Source organism: Scyliorhinus torazame, chromosome 4 (assembly GCF_047496885.1).
Source record: "Scyliorhinus torazame isolate Kashiwa2021f chromosome 4, sScyTor2.1, whole genome shotgun sequence".
NCBI classification, from domain to species: domain Eukaryota; kingdom Metazoa; phylum Chordata; class Chondrichthyes; order Carcharhiniformes; family Scyliorhinidae; genus Scyliorhinus; species Scyliorhinus torazame.
The window spans coordinates 151,229,063-151,253,867 of NC_092710.1; the positions used below are offsets into that span (position 1 = coordinate 151,229,063).

Sequence of the window (24,805 nt, forward strand, 5' to 3'; positions counted from 1 at the left end):
GGAGGAACAACAGAAATTCATCCCAAGGAAGAGGATGTCATAATATCAACTCATGTATACAATGAGATGCAGACAGGCAGTGATTGACAGAGGATAACCAATGAACACACACGACACAGAACAACCAATCACCAGACAGGACACTACCACTATAAAACACACAAGGCATTAAGATTCTCTCTCTTCTCAGAGGATACAGCTACAGAGATCGTTAGAGTGCACAAGGCCATGAGCACCGTCTCCATGTGGTGGAGAGTTAGTCTGGTCAAGCCAGTCAGAGGTTATCAGTTTAGATTAATAGAGTGTTAACCCACAGCAGATTATGTACAGCAACCAGCAGGTTCAATAAAACAGTGTTGGACCATCTCCTGTGTCGGAAGCCTGTTTCTAGTCTCACTGCATCCAGTTGCAGTCAATGTTAAACCAACTCAGATAACATATCAGAGGAAACCTGCTAAGGAGAGGACAAAGCAACCCTGGCTGATGAGAGAAGTCAAAGATAGCATAAAAGCAAAGGAAAAAGCATACATGGTGGTGAGGAATAGTGGGAAGCCAGTGGATTTGGGAGCTTTTAAAAGCAAGTAGAGGACAACTTGAAAAGCAATGAGGGGAGAAGATGAAATATGAGTGACAGCTAGCTAGTAATATGAAGCAAGAGTAAGAGAGAGGCATGAAGGGACAATTGACCACGGGAAAATGAGGCTGGAGAAGTAGTGATGGGGAACAAAGAAATGGCAAAGGAACTGAATAGGTACGTTGCATCAGACTTCACAGTAGAAGACACCAGTGGCAGACTAGAACTTTGAGAGTCGGGACAGAGGTGAGAGTAGTGGGCATCACTAAGGAGAAGGTGCTGGGGAACTGAAAGGTCTGAAGGTGGATAAATCACCCGGACCGGATGGACTACACCTCGGGGTTCTGAAGGAAATAGCTGAGGAAATTGTGGAGGCATTGGTGGTAATCTTTCGGGAACCACTGGAGGCTGGGAGGGTCTCAGAGGATTGGAAAATGGCTGATGTAACACCCCTGTTTAAGAAGCGAGGGAGGTAGAAGATGGAAAATTATAGGCCTGACTTTGGTTGTTGGTAATATTTTTGTCTATTATTAAGGATGAAATTGTGGAGTACTTGGCAGTGCATGGTAAAATAGGACCGAGTCAGCACGAATTCGTCAAAGGGAGGTCATGCCTGACAAATCCGTTAGAATTCTTTGAGTAGATAACGAGGAAGTTAGATAAAGGAGAACCAGTGGACGTGATCTATTTTGATTTCCAGAAGATATTTGACAAGGTGCTGTACAGAAGGCTGCTAAATAAGATAAGAGCTCATGGTGTTAGGCGCAACGTACTGGCATGGATAGAGGATTGGTTGACTGGCAGAAGGCAGAGAGTGGGGATAAAGGGGTCTTTTTAATGCTTGGCAGCCGGTGACTAGCGGTGTTCTGCAGGGGTCAGTGTAGGGACCACAACTTTTCATAATATACATTAATGATCTGGAAGAAGGAACTGAAGGCACTGTTGCTACATTTACAGATGATACAAAAATATGTTGAGGGACAGGTTGTGTTTAGGAAGCAAGGAGGCTGCAGAACGCCTTGGACAGGCTAGGAGAGTGGGTAAAGAAGTGGCAGACGGAATGCAATGAGGAAAAGTGTGAGGTTATGCACTTTTATAGGAAGAATAGAAGCATTGTCTACTTTCTAATTGGAAAACATTTCGGAAATCAGAAGCACAAGGACTTGGGAGTCCTAGTTCAGGATTCTCCTAAGGTTAACATGCAGATTCAGTTGGCAGTTAAAGCGCGCAGAGGGCTGCACGGTGACGCAGTGGTTAGCACTACTGCCTTGCGGTGCTGAGGACCCGGGTCACTGTCTGTGTGGAGTTTGCACATTCTTCCAGTATTTGCATGGGTCTCACCCCCAAAAAATTGGGTGCTCTAAATTTATAAGAAAACATTTTTGTTTCTAAAAATGCAAATGCAATGTTAGCATTCGTGTCAAGAGGGCTAGAATATAGGAGCAGGGATGTACTATTGTAGAAGTCAATATTTTCCTGCTTTTGTGACTGTGGTAAAGACTCAACAAGAGTTTGTTATGGTAAAATAACAAACCTTTATTTATGAAAAGATCGCATGCAGTTTTGGCTGAAACTTGAGGTCGAAGAGCAGTTACTACCACTGCTGATTCCTTCTCAAGTCCGCGCTTTTACAGAAAATCAGTTCAGTATTTATACATTATCATTATCAAGATTGCGTGACTACAGCTTAGTCAGGAATTCGATCGGAAGTAGAAACGTAAGCAATGTCATGAAACAGGCATGACCTGTTGATCTTCTAGGACTCTTTGTCCCATCCCTCATACCATTATCTTGTCCTTTGATAGAACATTAAAAGGTCGGAGAAGACTCATCCATTCCTTATCTTGTCGTATTCATACCGCCCTGGGTTATGACGAGTTAGCCTTCTCAGAAATTACAGAGGTCAGGCGTTTTGGAATAGCTTGACCTTCTCTGATCTTATTCATGCTTTAGGTTATGTGGAGTCAGCCTTATCGGTCTTACAGGGGTCTGGTGTATTGGAATGGCTAAATCAGCATTTCTTACAAAGGGGTCTGGTACATTGGAATGGCTAGGTCAGCTTTTCTTACATTGTACCAAGTAGTTGACCAGTCTTCCCATTGACCAGTTTTCCCATCATGCCATTTTTTATTTGTACAACATCATACTATTGCGTCTGTATAAGGCTCTGGTCAGACCCATTTGGAATATCGTGAGCTGTTTTGGGCACGTATTTGAGGAACGTTGTGCTGGCCTTGGAGACAATCCAGAGGAGGTTCACAAGAATGATCCCCGGAATAAAGGACTTGTCATATGAGGAGCAGTTGAGGACTCTGGGTCTATACTCGATGGAGTTTAGAAGGATGAGGGTGGATCTGATTGAAACTTACAGAATACTGAGAGGCCTGGATAGAGTGGACGTGGAGAAGATGTTTCCACTTGTACGAAATACTAGAACCTGAGGGCACAGCCTCAGACTGAAGAGACAATCCTTTAAAACAGAGATGAGGAATGGGCAGATGGTGCTGGTTTAGCACAGGGCTGAAGAGCTGGCTTTTAAAGCAGACCAAGGCAGGCCAGCAGCACAGTTCAATTCCCGTACCATCCTCCCCGAACAGGTGCCGGAATGTGGCGATTAGGGGCTTTTCACAGTGACTTCATTTGAAGCCTACTTGTGACAATAAGCGATTTTCATTTTCTGGAGGAATTCCTTCAGCCAGAGGATGGTGAATCTGTAGAACTCTTTGCCACAGAAAGCTGGGGAGGACAAGTCACGGAGTGTCTTTAAGACTGAGATAGATAGGTTTTTGATTGAGAAGGGGATCAGGGGTTATGGGGAAAAGCCAGGAGAGTGGGGATGAATAACATATCATTATAAGATTGGCAGAGCAGACCCAAAGGGCAAAATGGCCTAATTCTGCTCCTATATCTTAATGGTCTTCTGGGATGGTCAAATGGGCAGATAAGTGGCAGATGGAATTTTACCCTGAAAAGTGTGAAGTGATACACTTTGAAAGGAGAAATTTGACGAGGAAGTATTCCATGACCGACATGACACTGGGACGTTCCGAGGAACAAAGGGACCTTGGCGTGTTTGTTCATAGATCTCGGAGGGCAGGAGGGCAGGTTAATAGGGTGGTGGAAAAGGCATATGGGACACTTGCCTTTATCAGTTAAGGCATAGATTACAAAAGCAGGGAGGTCATGTTGGAGTTGTATAGAACTTTGGTGTGGCAACAGCTGGAGTACTGTGTGCAATTCGGGTCACTACATTATAGGAAAGATGTGATTGCACTGGAGGAGGTGCAGAGGAGATTCACCAGGATGTTGCCAAGGATGGAACATTTAAGTTCTGAAGAGAGATTGGATAGGCTTGGATTGTTATCATTGGAGCAGAGAAGCCTGAGGGGCGACTTGATTGAGGTGTACAAGATTGAGGGGCACGGACAGGGTAGATAGGGTACAGCTGTTCCCCTTAGTTGAAGGATAAGTCAAGAAAGGGTCATAAGTTCAAGGTGTGGGGCAGGAGGTTCAGGGGGGATGTGAGGGAAAAAACCCAGAGGGTGGTGACGGTCTGGAATGCACTACCTGGGAGGATGGTAGAGCGGGTTGCCTTACATCCTTAAAAAGTACCTGGATCACATGTTTTGAGGTTGTGAAAAATTGGGAAGATTCTGGGCGGGAGTGTTTGGTCTTAGCCAGGATAGTGGACGAGGAGGTGGACTGGACCCTTTGGTGGCGATATTTGGGGTTTCAGAGAAGCCGGAGCTCATGGAGAGGAGGAAGGCCGATGTTGTGGCCTTCGCCTCTCTGATTGCACGGCGGCGGATTTTACTGGAGTGGCAGTCGGCATCGCCGCCAGGGGCAGCGGCTTGGTTGGGTGACCTGTACAACTTCCTGCGGTTAGAGAAGATAAAGTATGAGTTAAGGGGCTCTTCAGGGGGGGTTTGAGGAAAGGTGGGGGATGTTTGTGACCGTGTTTGAGGGGCTGTTCGTCGTGGGGGAGAGGGGGGTGAAAAAGAGGAAAAATCTGTACAGACTGTATAGTTGATTTTTGGGACGTATGTTTCCCGGGGTGTTTGTTCGCTGTAATCTTGTTTTGATACATGTTTGTAATAAAATACATTATAAAAAATAAAAAAAATACCTGGATGTGCACTTGGCACGTCACAACATTCAAGGCTATGGGCCAAGTGCTGAAAAATGGGATTAGGTAGGTAGGTAGGTCAGGTGTTTTTTATGTGTTGGCTCAGATTCGATGGGCTGAAGGGCCTCTTCTGCACTGTGATTCTGGGATAGGTGATGATCTGTAGTGCAAGGGTATTCGGCAGAGTAAAAGTAAATGTGGAGCTAGAGAACCGCCACATGGTGATGTAGAGAGTCACATGATAGTAGACGGTAGATGCTGGAAGGAGCCAGCATGGAGACAGCACCCATGGATGGCAATACCTTGGATATGCATATAGTTCTGGGTTAACAATAAGCTGTTTATCTATACAAGCCTCCAGACCTTTCTGTAAAACAGCTAACAGCCTTTACAACATATTCCATCTTCCAAAGTTGGGCACCTGTTCAGAAAGTTTCTATTCAGCGTTTCCAGTGTTGCTGAAGTGACATTATGAAATGTGGCATAAAAGGTCACCATGCATTCCATGTCCATCCAGGCTGATAATGGAAAATATAATGCATACAAAAATTCAAAAAATGAAAGGCTAGTTCAAGCGACCTCTTTATTGATTCCTCCACTTAACTTTGAAAAATGATTAACGTCTTCTTTTATTATTTGTAAAAAGAATTACTTCAAAATAGATCCTCAAAATCTAAGAATATCTTAAGAAAGCTGGGCCTAAAATGTGTAAATATGCTTTTTTTGTGAGCAACTTTGCTTTTACCTTGGAGTTTGTACATTTGTACAGGGCAGTTGGTCCAGTATTATATCGCAGATGAGTGTTCTAATGACACATTATCCCACAAGTGCTTTCCAATTTGTCACAGATGCAGATTTGGCTTTTAACTGACTAAAAGTTCATGCACCATGTGGAAGTAGAATCGAGCTACCTTCATATAATGATTGTTATTTGTTGGATATTAGTAGCTGGCGTCACAATGAATGGTAAGCAAAGGGCATTTGGCACTGTGTGCAGTGTACCTTTGAGTGTGTATCTAAACTCAAACTTTGTTCACAAGCACTATACTGACAACCACTGGTATGCAGACTAGATCCAGCACTGGCACAGAAAGCTGGACAGTGGAAAGTTCCAAGCCTTGTGACCTTCCTTATGTTTGAATGCTGATTTTAGTCAGTCAGATTAACACTGGTTTCCTTCTGATGTTGAACACCTCCTCCGGATCTGTCAAAATCCCACATGTGACATCAGCGGTAAAGTGAGTTACTCACTGCCTGCGCCTTGTGCTGAGGATTCCATAAAATCCTGATACTTTTAGAAAGTCTGAGACCTCTTTCATTCCAAACTCTCTTTTTAAAAAGAAAATAGACTAATTTGTATTGCGCTCTCATGCTTTAGTTAAGAGTGCCAGAGAAGGCATCATAAATGTCTGGAAGGTCTATCTGTGTTTTTATTTTATGTTTAGACTCTTACTGTCTGTTTTCAGTTTTGCTTTACGTTCGGAAGGAATGTGAAGAGGTGTTTGATGCACTAATGTTGAAAACTCCTTCTCTGAAAGGCCTAATGGAGGCAGTAAGTAAAGAAACTACCTCTTATTTCTTATTGCTTCATCTACATAGTAAATACAGGACTGAATGTGAATGTTCCTCACAGAGGAAGACTTTGCAGCCCTTTGCCACCAGATGATGCTGCAGTGCTTGCTGTGTCCACAGAGAAGTTTTTTGAAAACATATATATTGCAGCACATTTATTCCCATCCTGGCTGAGTGCAGATTCTTTATCTATGTCTGAACTAACCACATGGGAATGTTTGGGGGGTGGTGGAAGCCACGGGAATGCTTCTCACTGAATATATATCTGTGTACATACTAAAGACTGAGACAGGAGTATAGGGAAAATAATTTCAATATTTGCCAATAAAACAAACCTTGGAAAAGTAGTGAAAAGGATAAGAGCAGACTTTAGGAGAGCAGATTGAAGAAATAAATACCTGGCAGGTGAAATTTAATGCAGAGAAATACAAACTGCTGCATTTTGGAAGAAAGAATGGAGGAGATAAAGTTAAATGGTACAATTTAAACAACAAACATGTGGGAGTTCACATACAGGAATCTTGTAAGACTGCAGGCCAAGTCGATTTTAAAAATAAACATTCAGGATTCTTGACTTTAGAAATAAAGGCAAAGCTCACAAAACCAGGAAGTTATGGTAAAGTTTTCTAAATGACTGGTGAGGCCTCTGGGAGTATTGTCCAATTCTGGGCACCACATTTTAGGAAGGACCTTTAGAAAGAGAGTGCAGAGGTGATTTACGAGAATTGTACCAGGGATGAGAGATTTCAGTTATGTGGAGGAACTGGAGAGGTTGAGATTACTCTCCTGAGGACAGAGAAAGTTGAGAGATTTGATTATGATGTTCAAAATTATGAGGAGTTTTGATAGAGCAGGAGGAACAATTTCTACCGAAAGGAAGGTTAGGAACCAGAGTACACAGATATAAGACAATTGGGAAAAGAACCAGGTGGAGATGAAGAGAATATTTTTATATAGTGTTAATGATTCGAGTAGTATTCCACTTCCCTCCCTGACCCTCCCATTTGCTGTTTCCCTCCCTGACCCTCCCATTTTCTGCCTCCCTCCCTGTTTCCATTCCTTTTTAAAAATATATATATTTTATTAAAGTTTTTCGATCAAACAAAAACAAAAATTTCCCATTTTACAACTTTGTAATAATATATACATTAATCATTTTTGAAATAAATAATATGCTAACTAACGGCAACTGCCAACAGCAAAATAAGAAACAACAGAAATAGCAACTAAAATAGTAACTTCGTAAAATCTAATATAAATAACTAATATATAAACACACACATAAAAACCCCTGAGGACCCAAATGAGTCCTCCCCCGCCCCCCCCCCCCCCCTGGGTTGCTGCTGCTACCTTTCCTATTTTCCCTTATCGCTCCGCGAGATAGTCGAGGAACGGTTGCCACCGCCTGGTGAACCCTTGAGCCGAACCTCTTAGTGCGTACTTTATCCGCTCCAATTTTATGAACCCTGCCATGTCGTTTATCCAGGCCTCCACGCCCGGGGGTTTAGCTTCTTTCCACATAAGTAGAATCCTTCGCCGGGCTACTAGGGACGCAAAGGCCAAAACATCGGCCTCTCTCGCCTCCTGCACTCCCGGCTCATCTGCAACCCCAAATATAGCCAACCCCCAGCCTGGTTAGACCCGGACCCCCACCACTGTTGAAATCACTTTTGCCACACCCACCCAAAACCCATGCAATACCGGACATGACCAAAACATGTGGGTATGGTTCGCCGGGCTTCCCGCGCATCTCCCGCACCTATCCTCCACTCCAAAAAATCTACTCAGCCTTGCTCCAGTCATATACGCTCTGTGTAGAACCTTGATTTGTATCAGGCTGAGCCTGGCACACGAGGACAAAGAGTTTACCCTACCTAGGGCATCTGCCCACAGCCCCTCCTCGATCTCTTCCCCCAGCTCCTCCTCCCATTTTCCCTTCAGCTCCTCTACCATCGTCTCCCCCTCGTCTCTCATTTCCCTATATATATCTGACACCTTGCCATCACCCACCCATGCCCCCAAAATCACTCTGTCCTGGATCTCTTGCGCCGGGAGCTGCAGAAATTCCCTCACCTGTTGCCTCACTTGCATGTAGCGAAATGCATTCCCAGGTGGCAACCCATATTTTTCTGTCAGTGCTCCCAGACTCGCGAACGTCCCGTCTAAGAACAAGTCCTTCAATTTCGTAATTCCTGCTCGCTGCCAAGATTTAAATCCCCCATCTATCCTTTCCGGGACGAACCTATGGTTGTTCCTTATCGGGGACCACACTGAGGCACCGGTCACTCCCTTATGTCGTCTCCACTGCCCTCAAATTTTCAGAGTTGCCACCACCACTGGGTTTGTGGTATATTTATTCGGGGAGAACGGTAACGGCGCCGTCGCCAGTGCTTTTAGGCTAGTTCCCCTACAGGACGCCATCTCCAGTCTTTTCCACGCCGCTCTTTCCCCTTCCCTCATCCACTTACATATCATTGACACATTGGCGGCCCAATAATAATCACTTAGACTCGGCAGTGCCAGTCCCCCTCTGTCCCTACTGCGCTGCAGGAACCCCCTCTTTACTCTTGGGGTCTTTCCAGCCCACACAAAGCTCATAATATTCTTGTCCACCTTCTTAAAAAAGACCTTTGTAATCAGTACAGGGAGGCACTGGAACACAAAAAGAAACCTCAGAAGGACCAGCATTTTAACCGCCTGCACCCTGCCCGCCAATGACAGGGGCGCCATGTCCCACCTCCTAAAGTCCTCTTCCATCTGCTCTACCAGTCGTGCCAAGTTAAGCTTATGCACGGTTCCCCAGTTCCTGGCCACCTGGATCCCTAAATACCGGAAATCCCTTGTTACCCTCCTCAACGGTATATCGTCTATTCCCCTGCCCTGTTCCCCGGGGTGCATCACAAACAGTTCACTCTTCCCCATATTCAATTTATATCCAAACTCCCTGAGTGTCTGCATTATCTCAGGCATCCCCTCCACTGGGTCCGCGACATACAACAACAAATCATCCGCGTATAATGACACCCGATGCTCTTCTCCTCCTCTAAGTACCCCCCTCCACTTCCTAGAGCCCCTCAGCGCTAAGGCCAGTGGCTCAATTGCCAACGCAAACAGTAACGGGGACAGGGGACATCCCTGTCTTGTACCCATATATAGTCGGAAGTGGTCAGATCGTTGCCTATTTGTAATCACACTTGCCACCGGGGCCCTGTACAGGAGCTGAACCCCTCTCCAAATCCAAATCTCCTCAGTACTTCCCACAGGTAGTCCCACTCCACTCTATCAAATGCTTTCTCTGCATCCATCGCCACCACTACCTCCGCCTCCCCCTCCGGTGGGAGCATCATCATCACCCCCAGCAGCCTCCGTATATTAGCATTCAATTGCCTCCCTTTAACAAACCCCGTTTGATCATCATGCACCACCCCAGGGACACAGTCCTCTATCCTCGTCACCATCACCTTGGCCAAAAGCGTGGCATCTACGTTCAAGAGGGAAATAGGCCTGTATGACCCGCACTGCAGCGGGTCTTTGTCTCCTTTCAGGATCAGCGATATCGTCGCCTCCAACATCGTCGGGGGTGATGTCCCCCTTTCCCTAGCCTCATTAAAGGTTCTCGTCAGAAGTGGGGCCAGCAGGTATTTCCTATAGAACTCCACCGGGAACCCATCCGGTCCCGGGGCCTTCCCTGCCTGCATGTTCCCAATTCCTTTTACCACCTCCTCCACCTCAATCTGCGCTCCCAGTCCTGTCATCTCCTGTTCCTCAACCTCCGGGAACTCCAGCTGGTCTAGGAAACGCATCGTTCCCTCTTTCCCTTCCGGGGGTTGAGCCTTATATAGCCTCTCGTAAAATACCTTAAACACCCCGTTCACCCTCTCCGCTCCCCGTTCCATCTTACCCTCCTCGTCTCTAGCCCCTCCGATCTCTCTCGGCGCCCCCCTCTTCCTAAGTTGTTGGGCCAGCAGCCGGTTCGCCTTCTCTCCATATTCATACTGCACTCCCTGTGCCTTCCTCCATTGTGCCTCCGCCTTACCCGTGGTCAACAAGTCAAAGTCCGTGTGCAATCTCCGTCTTTCCCTGTATAGCCCTTCATCTGGAGCCTCCGCATATTGCCTATCCACCCTCAAAATCTCCCTCAACAATCTCTCCCTTTCTTTACCCTCTTGTTTCCCCTTATGGGCCCTTATGGAGATCAGCTCCCCTCTAACCACCGCCTTCAGCGCCTCCCAGACCACTCCCACCTGGACCTCTCCGTCATCATTAATCTCTAGGTACCTTTCAATACATCCCCTCACCCTTACACATACCCCCTCGTCCGCCAACAGTCCCATATCTAATCTCCAGAGTGGGCGCTGTTCCTTTTCCTCTCCTACTTCCAGATCTACCCAATTGGGGCATGATCTGAAATGGCTATAGCCGAATACTCCGTTCCTGCCACCTTCGGGATCAGCGCCCTTCCCAGGACAAAGAAGTCTATCCGGGAGTACACTTTGTGGACATGGGAGAAGAAGGAAAACTCTTTACTCCTTGGCCTAGTAAATCTCCAGTGATCCACTCCTCCCATCTGCTCCATAAAGCCCTTAAGCACCTTGGCCGCTGCTGGCCTCCTCCCGGTCCTAGATCTGGACCGGTCCAGCACCGTGTTGAAGTCCCCCCCCCCCCCCCCCCATTACCAACTTTCCCATCTCCAGGTCCGGGATGCGCCCCAACATACACTTCATAAAGTTCGCGTCATCCCAGTTCGGGGCATATACATTCACCAGCACCACCGCCTTACCTTGCAATCTGCCACTCACCATCACTTATCTACCCCCACTGTCCGCCACTATGGTCTTCGCCTCAAACAATACCCATTTCCCCACCAGTATTGCCACCCCGCTATTTTTCGCATCCAAGCCCGAGTGGAATACCTGTCCCACCCATCCTTTTCTTAATCTGACCTGATCCGCCAGTTTCAGGTGCGTCTCCTGAAGCATGACCACGTCTGCCTTTAGCTTCTTTAGGTGCGCAAGTACGCTTGCCCTCTTAATCGGCCCATTCAACCCTCTCACGTTCCACGTGATCAACCGGGTTGGGGGGCTCTTTACCCCCCCCCCCCCTCGTCGACTAGCCATCCCCTTTTTTAGACCAGCTCCTCACCCGGTTCCCACGCACCCGCTTATCCCCCCGCCGGCGCCCTCCCGTCCCGACCATCCCATCCCGTAACTGCTCCCCCTTCCCCTTAGCAGCAGCAACCCAGTTAACCCCCCCCCCCCCCCCCCCCCCCCGCTAGATCCCTCTCCAGCTTAGTTGCTCCCCCCATATTGCTTCCGGAAGTCAGCAAACTTTGGCTGACCTCGGCTTCCCCCGTTTATCCTTAGCCTCCCATCATGTGAGGCCCCCTCCTTCCTGCGCCCCCTTTCCCGCCACAATTTTCATAACGCGGGAACAAAGCCCGCACTTCCCTCTCGGCCCCGCCCCTAATGGCGCAGCTCCCTCTCTCCTTCCCCCTCCCCTTCCCCACCGGCGCCCACATTTCTTCGTGTGTCCCCCCCTTCGAGGGGAGAGAAAATTTTCCCCCATCTGATTCACAGTCCCTTGCCACCACCTCACTATTCATTTCAAACACTCTTTCTCCAATCTAGTCCAACTTCTCCTCTTCAATAAATGTCCACGCTTCTTCTGCCGTCTCGAAGTAGTGGTGTTTACCCTGGTGTGTAACCCACAGTCTTGCCGGCTGCAACATTCCGAACTTCACTTTCCTCTTGTGGAGCACCGCCTTGGCCCGATTGAAACTTGCCCTCCTTCTCGCCACCTCCGCACTCCAATCCTGATACACGCGGATCACCGCATTCTCCCACCTGCTGCTCCATGTCCTTTTCGCCCATCTCAGGACCATCTCCCTGTCCTTGTAGCGGTGGAACCTCACCACTATTGCTCGAGGTATTTCTCCTGCCTTTGGTCTTCTCACGAGGACTCGATACGCTCCCTCCACTCCCAGGGGGCCCGTCGGGGCCTCAGCTCCCATTAAGGTATGGAGCATCGTGCTCACATACGCCCCAACGTCCGCTCCCTCTGCCCCTTCGGGAAGACCCAAGATTCATAAGTTCTTCCTCCTCGAGCTATTTTACAGGACTTCCAGTCTCTCCATACACCTCTTATGCAGTGCCTCGTGTGTCTCCGTCTTCACCACCAAGCCCTGTATCTCGTCCTCATTTTCGGCAGCTTTTGCCTTCACTCCACGGAGCTCCACCTCTTGGGTCTTCTGCGCCTCCTTTAACCCCTCAATCGCCTGCAGCATCGGCGCCAGCACCTCCTTCTTGAGCTCCTCCACACATCGCCGGAGGAACTCTGCTGTTCCAGGCCCCATATCAACTGGCCTCCCTCCGCCGCCATCTTGCTTCTCTCTTCCCTTCTTTGCCGCTGCTCCAGAGGATCCTCCGTAATCTGGCCACTATTATCTCTTCTGTCCATTCACATCCAGGGGGACTCCCTTCTATGTCGCCTCACAGTGGGTTTAGCCTTCGAAAATTGCCGTTGGGGCTCCCGATAAGAGCCCAAAAGTCCGTTAAAAGGGGACGTGCCGAAACGTGCGACTTAGCTGGTCATCGCCGCACCCGGAAGTCCCCCTGTTTCCATTCCTGACCCCCCCCTCCTCACCATTTCCCTTCCTGACCCCCCCCCCCGTCCTCACCATTTTCCTTCCTGACGCCCCCCTCTCGTCATTTCCCTTCCTGAACCCCCTCCTTGCCGTTTCCCATCCTGACGACCCCCCCACCCCTGTCATGATATGCAGACATGCAGATAATGATATACAGACAGGCAGCCAATGAACACCGAGAACAGGACATGACCAATGAGCAGGCAGGACACTCAGGGGTGGTATCTCACTATAAAAGGCACGAGGCACTCGCACTCCCCCTCGTTCCACTGATGAACATTTACAGAGTGAGTCAGGGTGTATGTACAGTATCACACCTCCAGCACGTGGCTAAGAGCTAGTCTGGTTCAGTCAGACAGAGTAACCACACTTAGGTTAGCAGAGAGTCGAACTCATAGAGAACTGTGTTAACTGTGCTACTGGTTCAATAAATCAGATTGAACTAACTTCAAGGTCTGGAGTATCTTTTGGTTCAAGCTGCATCCAGTTGCAGCCTGTGTTATCCCAGAGTGCATAACGCATCACCCCCTTGCCGTTTCCCTTCCTGACCCCTCCTCGCCATTTCACTTCTTGATCCCACTCCTCGCCATTTCACTTCCTGACTCCGCTCCTCGCCATTTCCCTTCCTGACCCCGCTCCTCGCCATTTCCCTTCCTGACTCCCCTCCTCGCCATTTCCCTTCCTGACCCCCCCCCCCTCGCCATTTCTCGTCCTGACCCTCCCACTTGCCTCTGCTGCCTGTTCTACTTGCTGCCGCCCTCCCCAATCCTTCCACTCACAGCTGTGTCACCAGCACCATCGCTCACCAGCCCTGCTGCCACCACACCACCTCCCTATCCAGACCCCTTGCTGTAAACGAGGGCCCGGCAGAGGAGTGGGAGGATGAATAAAGTGAATGAGGGAGCAAAAAGGAAGGTCAGGGAGATAAATGATGAGCAGGAGAGGCAGCGAGTGCAAGGGTCAGTGAGCAGACCACAGAAAAGACCAGTGATAGTTCCTGAGCCCTAAGCTGACACCAGTGAATTTGATCTATTAATTCCACCTGATTAATCATGTCGGGCTTGGCTCTCATCGATTAACTTCCTGTCAGGGGGAGTCTACCAGTTTTTTTGCCAGTGGGCTAGAGTGGTAGTAAATCCCATTTAATCATCAGAATGTGCGCAATTGTGATAATTAAATCCACGACCCTTGACAGTCTCTTGCTGTCTCACAACTGCTGGGGAACACTGGAGCCAAACTAATTAATTATCTTAAAGAATGAGTACAGGCACATTGGGCTGAATGGCCATCTTCTGTGCTGCATAACTCTATGAAATCCCAATTACTTTTAAAAGGACCACCTTGTTTTTCGATCTGTTATTCTAGATTTCAGAAAAATATGAAGTACCCCTTGAGAAAATTGCAAAAGTCTACAAGAAATGCAAAAAAGGGTGAGTAAATGCTAATTGACATTGGTGGTATGGGGAAAAACCATTTCTGCAATAAGTTAATAGTAAATATATATGCCATTCCCCTCATACAGCTTCCATTCTCAATCTGTTGAGTCAAAGAGCTGCAAACCTGATTCTACCTAATGCTAGATTGCATAGTCCTTCATTCTTCGGCTTGACCAGGCAAAAGGCTACAATTCTTCTATCGCCTCTGCTCTTCCTCTAGGGTTGTCCTGGACGGGAGGAGCCAATTCAGAGCTCCTTTTCTCCATGATAAACTGCCGCATCAAACTCTTTCCCCAATACTTTTACCTTCAGTGAGTTGGTCACACCGCAGATTAGGATTGGTGAGGGAGACCGGGAATGGGTGACCAAAAGGCAGAGAAAGAGCAGGAAGGCAGTGCAGGTGTTCCCTGCGGTCATCTCCCTCCAAAACAGGTATACCATTTTGGATACTGTTGGGGGAGATGACTCACCAGGGGAAGGCAGTAGTAGCCAGGCTCATGGCACCGTGGCTGGCTCTGCTAAACAGAAGGGCGGGAAAAAGACTGGCAGGGCTATAGTCATAGGGGATTCAATCGTAAGGGGAGTAGACAGGCGTTTCTGTGGTCGAAAACGAGACTCCCGAATGGTATGTTGCCTCCCGGGTGCACGGGTCAGGGATGTCGCAGATCGGCTGCAGGACATACTGAAGGGGGAGGGTGAACAGCCAGTTGTCGTGGTGCATATAGGCACCAACGATATAGGTAAAAAACGGGATGAGGTCCTACAATCAGAATTTAAGGAGTTAGGAGATAAGTTTAAAAAGTAGGACCTCAAAGGTATTAATCTCAGGATTGCTACCAGTGCCACGAGACGGTCAGGGTAGAAATTCAAGAATAGTCAGAATGAATATGTGTCTTGAGAGATGGTGCAGGAGGGAGGGGTTCAGATTTCTGGGACATTGGAACCGGTTCTGGGGGCGGTGGGACCATTACAAATCGGATGGTCTACACCTGGGCAGTACTGGAACCAATGTCCTAGGGGGTGCTTTTGCTAACACTGTTGGGGAGGTTTTAAACTAATGTGGCAGGGGGATGGGAACCAGATTAGGAAGTTAGAGGTCAGTAAAGAGGCAGCAACTAAAGCCAGTAAGGTACTAGATAATAAACTCCATATGACTAAGGGGAAGAGTAGACAAGGAAGAGATGATGAACGCAAAGGGACAGGTGGTCTGAGGTGCATTTGTTTGAATGCGAGAAGTGTAGCAGGTAAGGGTGATGAACTTAGGGCTTGGATTAGTACCTGGGAATATAATGTTATTGGTATTACTGAGACTTGGTTGAGGGAAGGACAAGACTGGCAACTAAATATCCCAGGGTATAGATGCTTCAGGATGGATAGAGAGGCAAGGTAAAAGGGGTGGAGGAGTTGCATTACTGGTCAGAGATGATATCACAGCTGTGATTAAGGAGAGCACGATGGAGGATTTGAGCACTGAGGCAATAATGGGTAGAGCTAAGAAATAGGGTGCAATAACATTGTTGGGACTTTACTACAGGCCTCCCCAAAGCGAGCATGAAGTACAAATATGTAGACAGATTATAGAAAAATGTAGGAGCAATAGGGTGGTCGTGATGGGAGATTTTAACTTCCCCAACATTGAATGGGACTCATGGAGTTTTGGAGGTGTAGATGGAGCAGAATTTGTAAGGAGCATCCAGGAGAGTTTTTTAGAGCAGTATGTAAATAGTCCAACTCGGGAAGGGGCCATACTGGACCTGGTATTGGGGAATGATCCCGGCCAGGTGGTTGAAATTTCAGTCGGTGATTACTTTGGGAATAGCGATCACAATTCCGTAAGTTTTAGAATACTCATGGACAAAGACGAGAGTGGTCCTAAAGGAAGAGTGCTAAATTGGGGAAAGGCCAAGTATAACAAAATTCGGCAAGAGCTAGGGAATGTGGATTGGGAGCAGCTGTTTAAGGGTAAATCCACATTTGAAATGTGGGAGTCTTTTAAGGAAAGGTTGATTAGAGTGCAGGACAGACATGTCCCTGTGAAAATGAGGGATAGAAATGGCAAGATTAGGAAGCCATGGATGACGGATGGAATTGTGAGACTAGCTAAGATGAAAAAGGAAGCATACATAAGATCGAGGCGACTTAAATCTGATGAAGCTTTGGAGGAATATCGGGAAAGTAGGACAAATCTCAAATGCGCGATAAAGAGGGCTAAAAGGGGGTCATGAAGTATCTTTGGCTAACATGGTTAAGGAAAATCCCAAAGCCTTTTATTCGTATATAAGGAGCAAGAGGGTAACTAGAGAAAGGATTTGCCCACTCAAAGACAAAAGAGGGAATTATATGCGTGGAGTCAGAGGAAATGGGAGAGATCCTTAATGAGTACTTTGCATCGGTATTCACCAAGGAGAGGGACATGATGGACATTGAGGCTAGGGATGGATTTTTAAAAAAAATTAATATATTTATTAAAGTTTTTTAACAAAACAAAACAATTTTTTCCCCTTACAAACGATAACCCCCCCCCCCCCCCCCCCCCACACCCCCACACCCCGTAACAAAATAACACAAAATCGCCCTGAGCAAGATATATACATGGTAAGATATATTTACAGAGCTTTATACACTGGCTCTCGCCCATTCGTGCCAGTTTCCCCCACCCTCCATGTTATCCCCCGCTCATCTGTCCCCTCAAGCAATCTCTCGTCCCCCGTCCCCCCCCCCCGTCCCCCCCCCCCCCAGGGTTGCTGCTGCTGCTGACCGGCCTTCCTCTAACGCTCCGCGAGGTAGTCTAGGAACGGTTGCCACAGCCTGTAGAACCCCTGCGCAGACCCCCTTAAGGCAAACTTAATCCTTTCCAACTTTATGAACCCAGCCATGTCGTTTGTCCAGGCCTCCACGCTAGTAGGGATGGATTTTTAAGTACTCTAGGTCAAGTCGGCAAAAGGAAGGGGGAGGTTTTGGGTATTTGGGTATTCTAAAAGGCATTAAGGTGGACAAGTCCCCAGGTCTGGATGGGATCTATCCCAGGTTACTGAGGGAAGCGAGGGACGAAATAGCTAGGGCCTTAACAGATATCTTTGCAGCATCCTTGAGCACGGGTGAGGTCCCGGAGGACTGGAGAATTGCTAATGTTGTCCCCTTGTTTAAGAAGGGTAGCAGGGATAATCCAGGGAATTATAGACCTGTGAGCTTGACGTCAGTGGTAGGCAAACTGTTGGAGAAGATACTGAGGGATAGGATCTATTTACATTTGGAAGAAAATAGAATTATCAGTGATAGGCAGCATGGTTTTGTACAGGGAAGGTCATGTCTTACAAGCCTAATAGAATTCTTTGAGGAAGTGACAAAGTTAATTGATGAGGGAAGGGCTGTAGATGTCATAGACATGGACTTCAGTAAGGCGTTTGATAAAGCTTCCCATGGCAGGTTGATGGAAAAAGTGAAGTTGTATGGGGTTCAGGGTGTACTAGCTAGATGGATAAAGAACTGGCTGGGCAACAGGAGACAGAGAGCAGTGGTGGAAGGGAGTGTCTCAAAATGGAGAACGGTGACTAGTGGTGTTCCACAGGGATCCGTGCTCGGACCACTGTTGTTTGTGATATACATAAATGATCTGGACGAAGGCATAGGTGGTCTGATTAGCAAGTTTGCAGATGATACTAAGATTGGTGGAGTTGCAGATAGCGAGGAGGACTGTCAGAGAATACAGCAAACTATAGATAGATTGGAGAGTTGGGCAGAGAAATGGCAGATGGAGTTCAATCCAGGCAAATGCAAGTTAATGCATTTTGGAAGATCTCATTCAAGAGCGGACTATACGGTCAATGGAAGATTCCTGGGTAAAATTGATGTACCGAGAGATCTGGAAGTTCAGGTCCATTGGACCCTGAAGGTGGCAACGCAGGTCGATAGAGTGGTCAAGAAGGCCTACAACACGCTTGCCTTCATCGGACAGGGTATTGAGTACAAGAGTCGGCAGGTCATGTTACAGTTGTATAGTACTTTGGTTAGGCCACATTTGGAATACTGCGTGCAGTTCTGGTCGCCACATTACCAGAAGGATGTGGATGTTTTAGAGAGGGTGCAGAGGAGGTTCACCAGGATGTTGCCTGGTATGGAGGGTGCTAGCTCTGAAGAAAGGTTGAGTAGATTAGGATTGTTTTCGTTGGAAAGACGGAGGTTGAGGGGGGACCTGATTGAGGTCTACAAAATTGAGGTGTATGGACAGGGTGGATAGCAACAAGCTTTTTCCAAGAGTGGGGGTGTCAATTACTGGGGGTCACGATTTCAAGGTGAGAGGGGGAAAGTTTAAGGGAGATGTGCGTGGAAAACTTTTTACGCAGAGGGTGGTGGGTGCCTGGAACGCTTTGCCAGCGGAGGTGGTAGAGGCGGGCACAAAAGCATCATTTAAGATGCATCTAGACAGATATATGAACGGGCGGAGAACAGAGGGAAGTAGATCCTTGGAAAATAGGCGACAGGTTTAGATAAAGATTCTGGATCGGCGCAGGCTGGGAGGGCCGAAGGGCCTGTTCCTGTGCTGAAATTTTCTTTGTTGTTCCCCTCCAAATATAAAGTGCTGTGGACCTCTAACATCCAACATTGAGACTCTCTGCAGAGTTGCCTTTCTGACCCTACACTCTCCTTATTGCTTCCTTTGTGCATACCTGTACTGTTCAAATGAAGATTTATCATGCAGTAACTTATTTGGCAGAATTATCCCAGGCCCTAGCTGGCATGTTCAATGGTGGGAGACTATGGCAAAAGGCTCCAAAATCAGATTCACACCTCCATGAATTTACAGCAAGATCTTCTGCACCCGGATACAACAATAGACTACATGTCATCCACGCCTGCCCCGCTGCTGAATAGAGTGTAAAACACCCAGGGGCATAATTAATTGGGTTGGGGTTGGAAGGTTTCACGCCAGCCTTTGCAGTGGGAAACACTCTGGGCGAGATTCTCCACTCCCGCGCCGGTTGGGAGAATCGCCTGAGCCGCCAAAATTTCCCGGGACGCCGGTTCGACGCCCTCCCGCGATTCTCCCAAGCGGCGGGAACGGCCCGGTCGAGTTCTGTGGGCCGCAGGCCGGAGAATCACCGGAGACTCGCCGGAGACACCCAAAATGGTGATTCTCCGGCACCCCGGCTATTCTCAGGCCCGGATGGGCCGAGCGGCCAGGCCAAAACGGCAGGTTCCCCCGGCGCCGTCCACACCTGGTCGCTGCTGTCGTGAACGGTGCGTGAACGCTGGGGGGGGGGGGGCGAGGGGGGATCCTGCACCGGGGTGTACCTCAAATGTGGCGTGGCCCGCGATCGGTGCCCACCGATCGTCGGGCCGTCCTCTCTGAAGGAGGACCTCCTTCCGCGGCCCCGCAAGATCCGTCCGCCATCTTCTTGCGGGACGGACTTAGAGAGGATGGCAACCACGCATGCGCGGATGACGCCACCTATGCGGCGCCGGCCGCGTCATCTATGCGGCGCCGCCTTTACGTGGGCGATGAGGCCTGGCGCGTGTAGATGACGCGGCCCCGATCCTAGCCCATTGTCGGGGCCTGAATTGTTCGGGATCGGGGCCGTTTCGCGCCGTCGTGAACCTCGACGGCATGGCCACTTCGGCGCGGGAGTGGAGAATCCCGCCCTCTATGTTCCTGCACACACCACCACAGTTAGTCTCGAAATGGCAGAATTCCACCCATTCTTTCTCAACTTTGGAATGTTTTGCCTCCTTTTAATCCTTTCTCCTTCAAACAGTCTTCTAGCTTTCAAAGCCCATGCTTGATGCTCCTTAATACAAATGAATTCATCTCGCTCTCTTTTCAATCTTAGTGGCCCTGCTGTAAGGCATCTGGGATATTTCTGATCAGATTTTCATTAAAAATCTGAAAGTGTTAAAGTGGCATAAGAACAGCTTTTTAAAATAAAAAAAATTTAATTATCAAAGGACTCATACTGACATACTCTCTTCTGTTGCTAGCATCTTGGTGAATATGGATGACAATATAGTGAAGCACTATTCTAATGAAGACACATTCCAACTAAACATCGAAGAAATTGCCGGATCCTACAAGCTCATCCTTGCTGAGATATGAAGAGAATTGATGAGTCGTTATTTTTTTAGCCCATTCTCAGTCTTATGCATTCATTGGCCAGGCTATTACCGCACATACATACAGTGTGAGAACAGAGGAATAGAGGAAAAAATGCAACGTGAAATTATCATAAGATATATAATTTCAAATTTTCATTTCATTTTTCATTTCATTTTCAGATGTACCATGTAAGTCAACACCAACCTCCCAAGTGAAACTGTGTAATACCCTAGCAAGTATTATTTGAAACCCTAATCACTTGCGGTAAACCGTTGCAATAAAGTAAAAGCTAATTGCTCCCGTGCAATGATCCTTGAGCTTCCACCAATAATTTCTCCAGTCCTTTTCTATTCATTCCCTATTCCTCAATTAAAATCTTCACCACTACGATCCCTACACTGTTGTAAGCAAAATCAAGAACAATATGCATTGAAGTATCTCAATATATGTTAACCAAAGAACATTTGCAATAAAAACTCATGCCCTTATTAGACTTGTATATATTATATATAGAATAAAAAATGCAGAGCAGCGTCTTTCAAAGATGGAGTGCACCCTGGGGTTCAGATGAGAACACTTGAAGACCTTGGTGCGTTTGCAGCCTTGTAAAAGACGCCTCAATAATTGTGCATCCTATATTTTTATTATGGAAAGTGAATCCTGTTTTGTCTCAATTCATGTCTTAAGTTCAGATTTTAGAAATTTAAATGTTACATTTTATAACTTAACCAGCTGCAGGAATTAACATTTGAGACAGAGCACTTGAAGAATGTTCTTTGTTTCACTTTCACATCAATGGTGGTAAAACTCCTTTCTATAGGTATTGCGTTACTCCAGGAAATGGCTTTTAAAAAAAACAGCCATAGAATTCAAGCCATGTTTATGTGTATATTAAGTGCAATATATTATCAGAGAAATATATAACTTTATACTACATTTTATCATTGTTATTTACAAAAAAAAGGTTTACTGAGGATGAGGGTCTGGGTCTTTAAGTTTTATAGATAAACTGTAATGTTTAATTGTATTTAATAAAAACCTCAACTGTATTTCTAAATGTTTACGATGGAACAGTTTTTTTTTATAGAGAAACAGTTAAGGCCAATTTAAAATTGATTTGGGTTTCCTGGGAAAATGCAAATAGTTTTTAAACCTGCAGTTTTCTTTTCCAGTCATCTTCCAATTTGAGGTCAGGTTTGTGTCCTAAACAAGTCGTCCGCTCTGACTATCCACACTCTTTGACAGCGACTAGCAATAAATAGGCCACAGAAATGTTAATGTTGATTTGTCAGATTCTAGTCCACTGTGTAAAATGAGTATAAAGTATAAACTGGGTTTTACAGCATCCTTGCCATTAGTAGGACTCTCTACTCCTAAATTGAAGCATGCATTGAAGGGTTACAGTATGTCATTATCCTATGGCAGATGATTTGACCTTGAATCTGCGAACCAATAATTTCAATGATGATAAATAATTTCAAAACTTGCTAATATATTTTTATGGCACAGCGTTTTCTCACCACATTGTAAATTTGTTGTGCTCAGGTGTTACTAGCGCAGCTGCACACCTGTATATGATGGCTGAGATATCCAAACATCTGCTGCAGTCTTTTTATAGGACACTGCTGCATGTTTTTTAAAAAATCTCAATCTGATTTTCTAATGAATAATTATTGGTTTTAAAATTTAAATTTCTTTAAAGCCCTTGGCAGGCTCACCCATTGCACCGTATAGTGAGGAACTGAAGTTTACAGACCCCCAAGGACTGAAAATCTGCAGGATGCATATTGTGGTGTAAATACTGGGTTTATATCCTTTTTTAAAAAGTTTTCTTTCCGAATAAGGAGCAATTGTAGTGTGGCCAATTCACCTACCCTGCACATCTTTGGGTTGTGGAGGTGAGACCCACGCAGACACTGGGAGAATGCGCAAACTCCACACGGAACCCGGGTCCTCAGCGCTGTAGGCAGCAGTACTAACCACTGCGCCACCGTGCTGGGTTTACATCCACTGGGGATTTCTGCCACTGACTTTGGTGGAAGTTGTGGCATCATGAGGGGTTCCCTACTTTGAGTTTCAATGGCAGCATCCCCGAGGGCCACATTTTGGGTGACTGCCCACTGCAAAGACCATTTACTGTGGCAGGGTCGCACGGGTTACTGCCTCTCACCTGCCTCATGAATAAGCATAATAATTACTCTGAGGGCTCTTCTGTAGGGGACCTAATTGTCTTTTTTATTTTCAGGGGTCCTGAAATGCCCCAAAACCCCGCAATCAATATTTGACAGCTGTTACTGCCACTGATGCTGAAAGGATAGGCATGCAGGAACTCCTGTCAGTGGGGGTCTTCACCGTTTCCATTTCTGCACTCGCTGATCTCGCAAATCAGAACAGAACAGAAAGTAATGGCAAAAATGGGTGCAGTTTATAATCCCGAGTGGCCCCAAGTTTTATCCCTAGTCTGTGCCAAGTTAACTGATTTTTAGTTACAATGAGGGATGTGAGGTGTGGACGCAGCCCCCATTGTTCAAGAAGGGAATGATATCAGGCAGAGCTGTCATTTTAAATTGCTCGAAAGCTCTGCCTGCTGGGCATGTGAGCATTAGGTGGGGGGGAGACAGGCTCAGCTGTGACGGTCCCCATGATCAAATGTCACACTGACATTCATTGCCTGGAAGAGCGACAGCTTGGCCTGTATCCTATATTGGAAAAGGAAAACATTGATCGGAGATTTTGACAAACCCTCTGGCAGAACAAATTTGGATGGCTATGATAGTTATGCCTGTAAATATTACTTGTTTTAAAATTGTTCGAGCAACAAGTTCTTCTTAAGCAAACGTCATCTTTGTGACCACAGCAGAAGGATACTGAAATGTTTTGACAAAGGAATTTCCCTACTACCAGGTATTTTTGTTTGTGCTCTGTTGCAGAGAATTTTTTGTTTTCAGTTTTTCTAATTCGGGGACAATTTAGCATGGCCAATCCACCTACCCTGCACATGCTGTGGGAATGCGACCCACACAAACACGGGGAAAATATACAAACTTCACACAGACAGTAACGCGGGCCGGAATCAAACCCGTGTCCTCAGTGCCATTAGGCAGCAGTGCTAACCACTGCACCCCCGTGCCGCCCATGTCGCAGAGAATTAACAAAAAAGACATTAGTTGACATTCATCAACTTGTGAATCAAACAGAAGGAAACAAATACATAAAATTGAATATGCTCAGAGAGCAATATCTGGCAAATAAGGGCCTGGCCTTTAATTATTAAGAAAAGTAATTATGTAATTTTATTCAATTATGTAAGAAATAAAGATATCTCTGTATGTATCGTTTTGGTAAGAGGTCATGCTACAATTGAGTATCATTAACACCTGAATATCTTGTAGCTATCCAATTGTTTTCAGAAGAAAATGGAAATGGGCTTATTTGCAACTGTTTTTACTGTATTATTGAAGTGTCTTTTCTGATTTTGTTTGTGATACGCATTTGAAAATATGTATTCAGACTATATTGTATACCAAAGGGAATAAATTTTATATGGACATTTCTACACTGAGTCATAGTTATTTATTCATTTGTGCAGGGTTTAAATACAAACTAGTGGATGATTCTGTGATGTCAAACAAAACAGGTCCCTAGTCAATCAACATAATTATGCCAGTTACATGCTCATGTACTGCCATTGTATCACCCTTGCACATATCATCTTGAGAGCAATTTGTAGGAAATGCAAAGGATAGCCTTTTAGAATCCACCCAGAAAGCACTGCCTTCAAAGAGATCTAAAGCCATCAGACGTTTTAGGAGCTTTTCCTCTCGTGTTTGGTTGTAAATAATCCTGTGATGAATGTGCGCTGGAAATCGGGTGAGGAGGATCCCACAATCTAATGGCACCCATGGTAGGTAAATAAGCAAACTCAACAGAGCAGGTAATCTGGTCATTGCCGCCTGTGGGAGTTTGCTCTGCGCAAATTGGTTGCAGCGCTTTCTACATTTTTAACAGTCACTCCACTTCCAAAATATTTCATTGGCAGTAAAGTGCTTGGAATGACCTGATGTTGTCAAAGGCACTATATAAATCTAAATGTTTATTTCTGATATCTGAATAGTGTTCACACCGTACTTTGAAGTTATATCAGCAAAGCACAAGCAACTCTGAGGAAATCCCTGTGCATGGGCTTTATGCCATCAAAAATGCAAGTAAATAAAGGTTTACAATATTTTGGGCTTTATAAAGAGGGGCATAGAGTTCAAGAGCAAAGAAGTGATGAGGTTATGCACTGCAATAGCCAGGCCCTAGCTTGAGTACAGTTTGCAGTTTGGTGGGCTCCATTATAGGAATGACATTGAAGTCATAG

The 24,805-nt window shown here is 46.5% G+C and overlaps 1 protein-coding gene across 3 annotated transcripts in view; it reads left to right on the forward strand.

The window, feature by feature from the left end:
• Window positions 1-23,995, forward strand: part of grhl1 (grainyhead-like transcription factor 1) — a 145,114-nt gene extending 121,119 nt beyond the window's left edge. For all 3 annotated transcript variants that reach the window (XM_072498766.1, XM_072498764.1, XM_072498765.1), the window contains exons 15-17: window positions 6,167-6,252; window positions 14,281-14,345; window positions 20,328-23,995. In XM_072498766.1, coding sequence (XP_072354867.1) covers window positions 6,167-6,252; window positions 14,281-14,345; window positions 20,328-20,442 — 266 coding nt within the window. In that variant the 3' untranslated portion in view covers window positions 20,443-23,995. The remainder of the gene's footprint in view (window positions 1-6,166; window positions 6,253-14,280; window positions 14,346-20,327) is intronic.
• The last annotated feature ends 810 nt before the right edge of the window (window positions 23,996-24,805 follow it).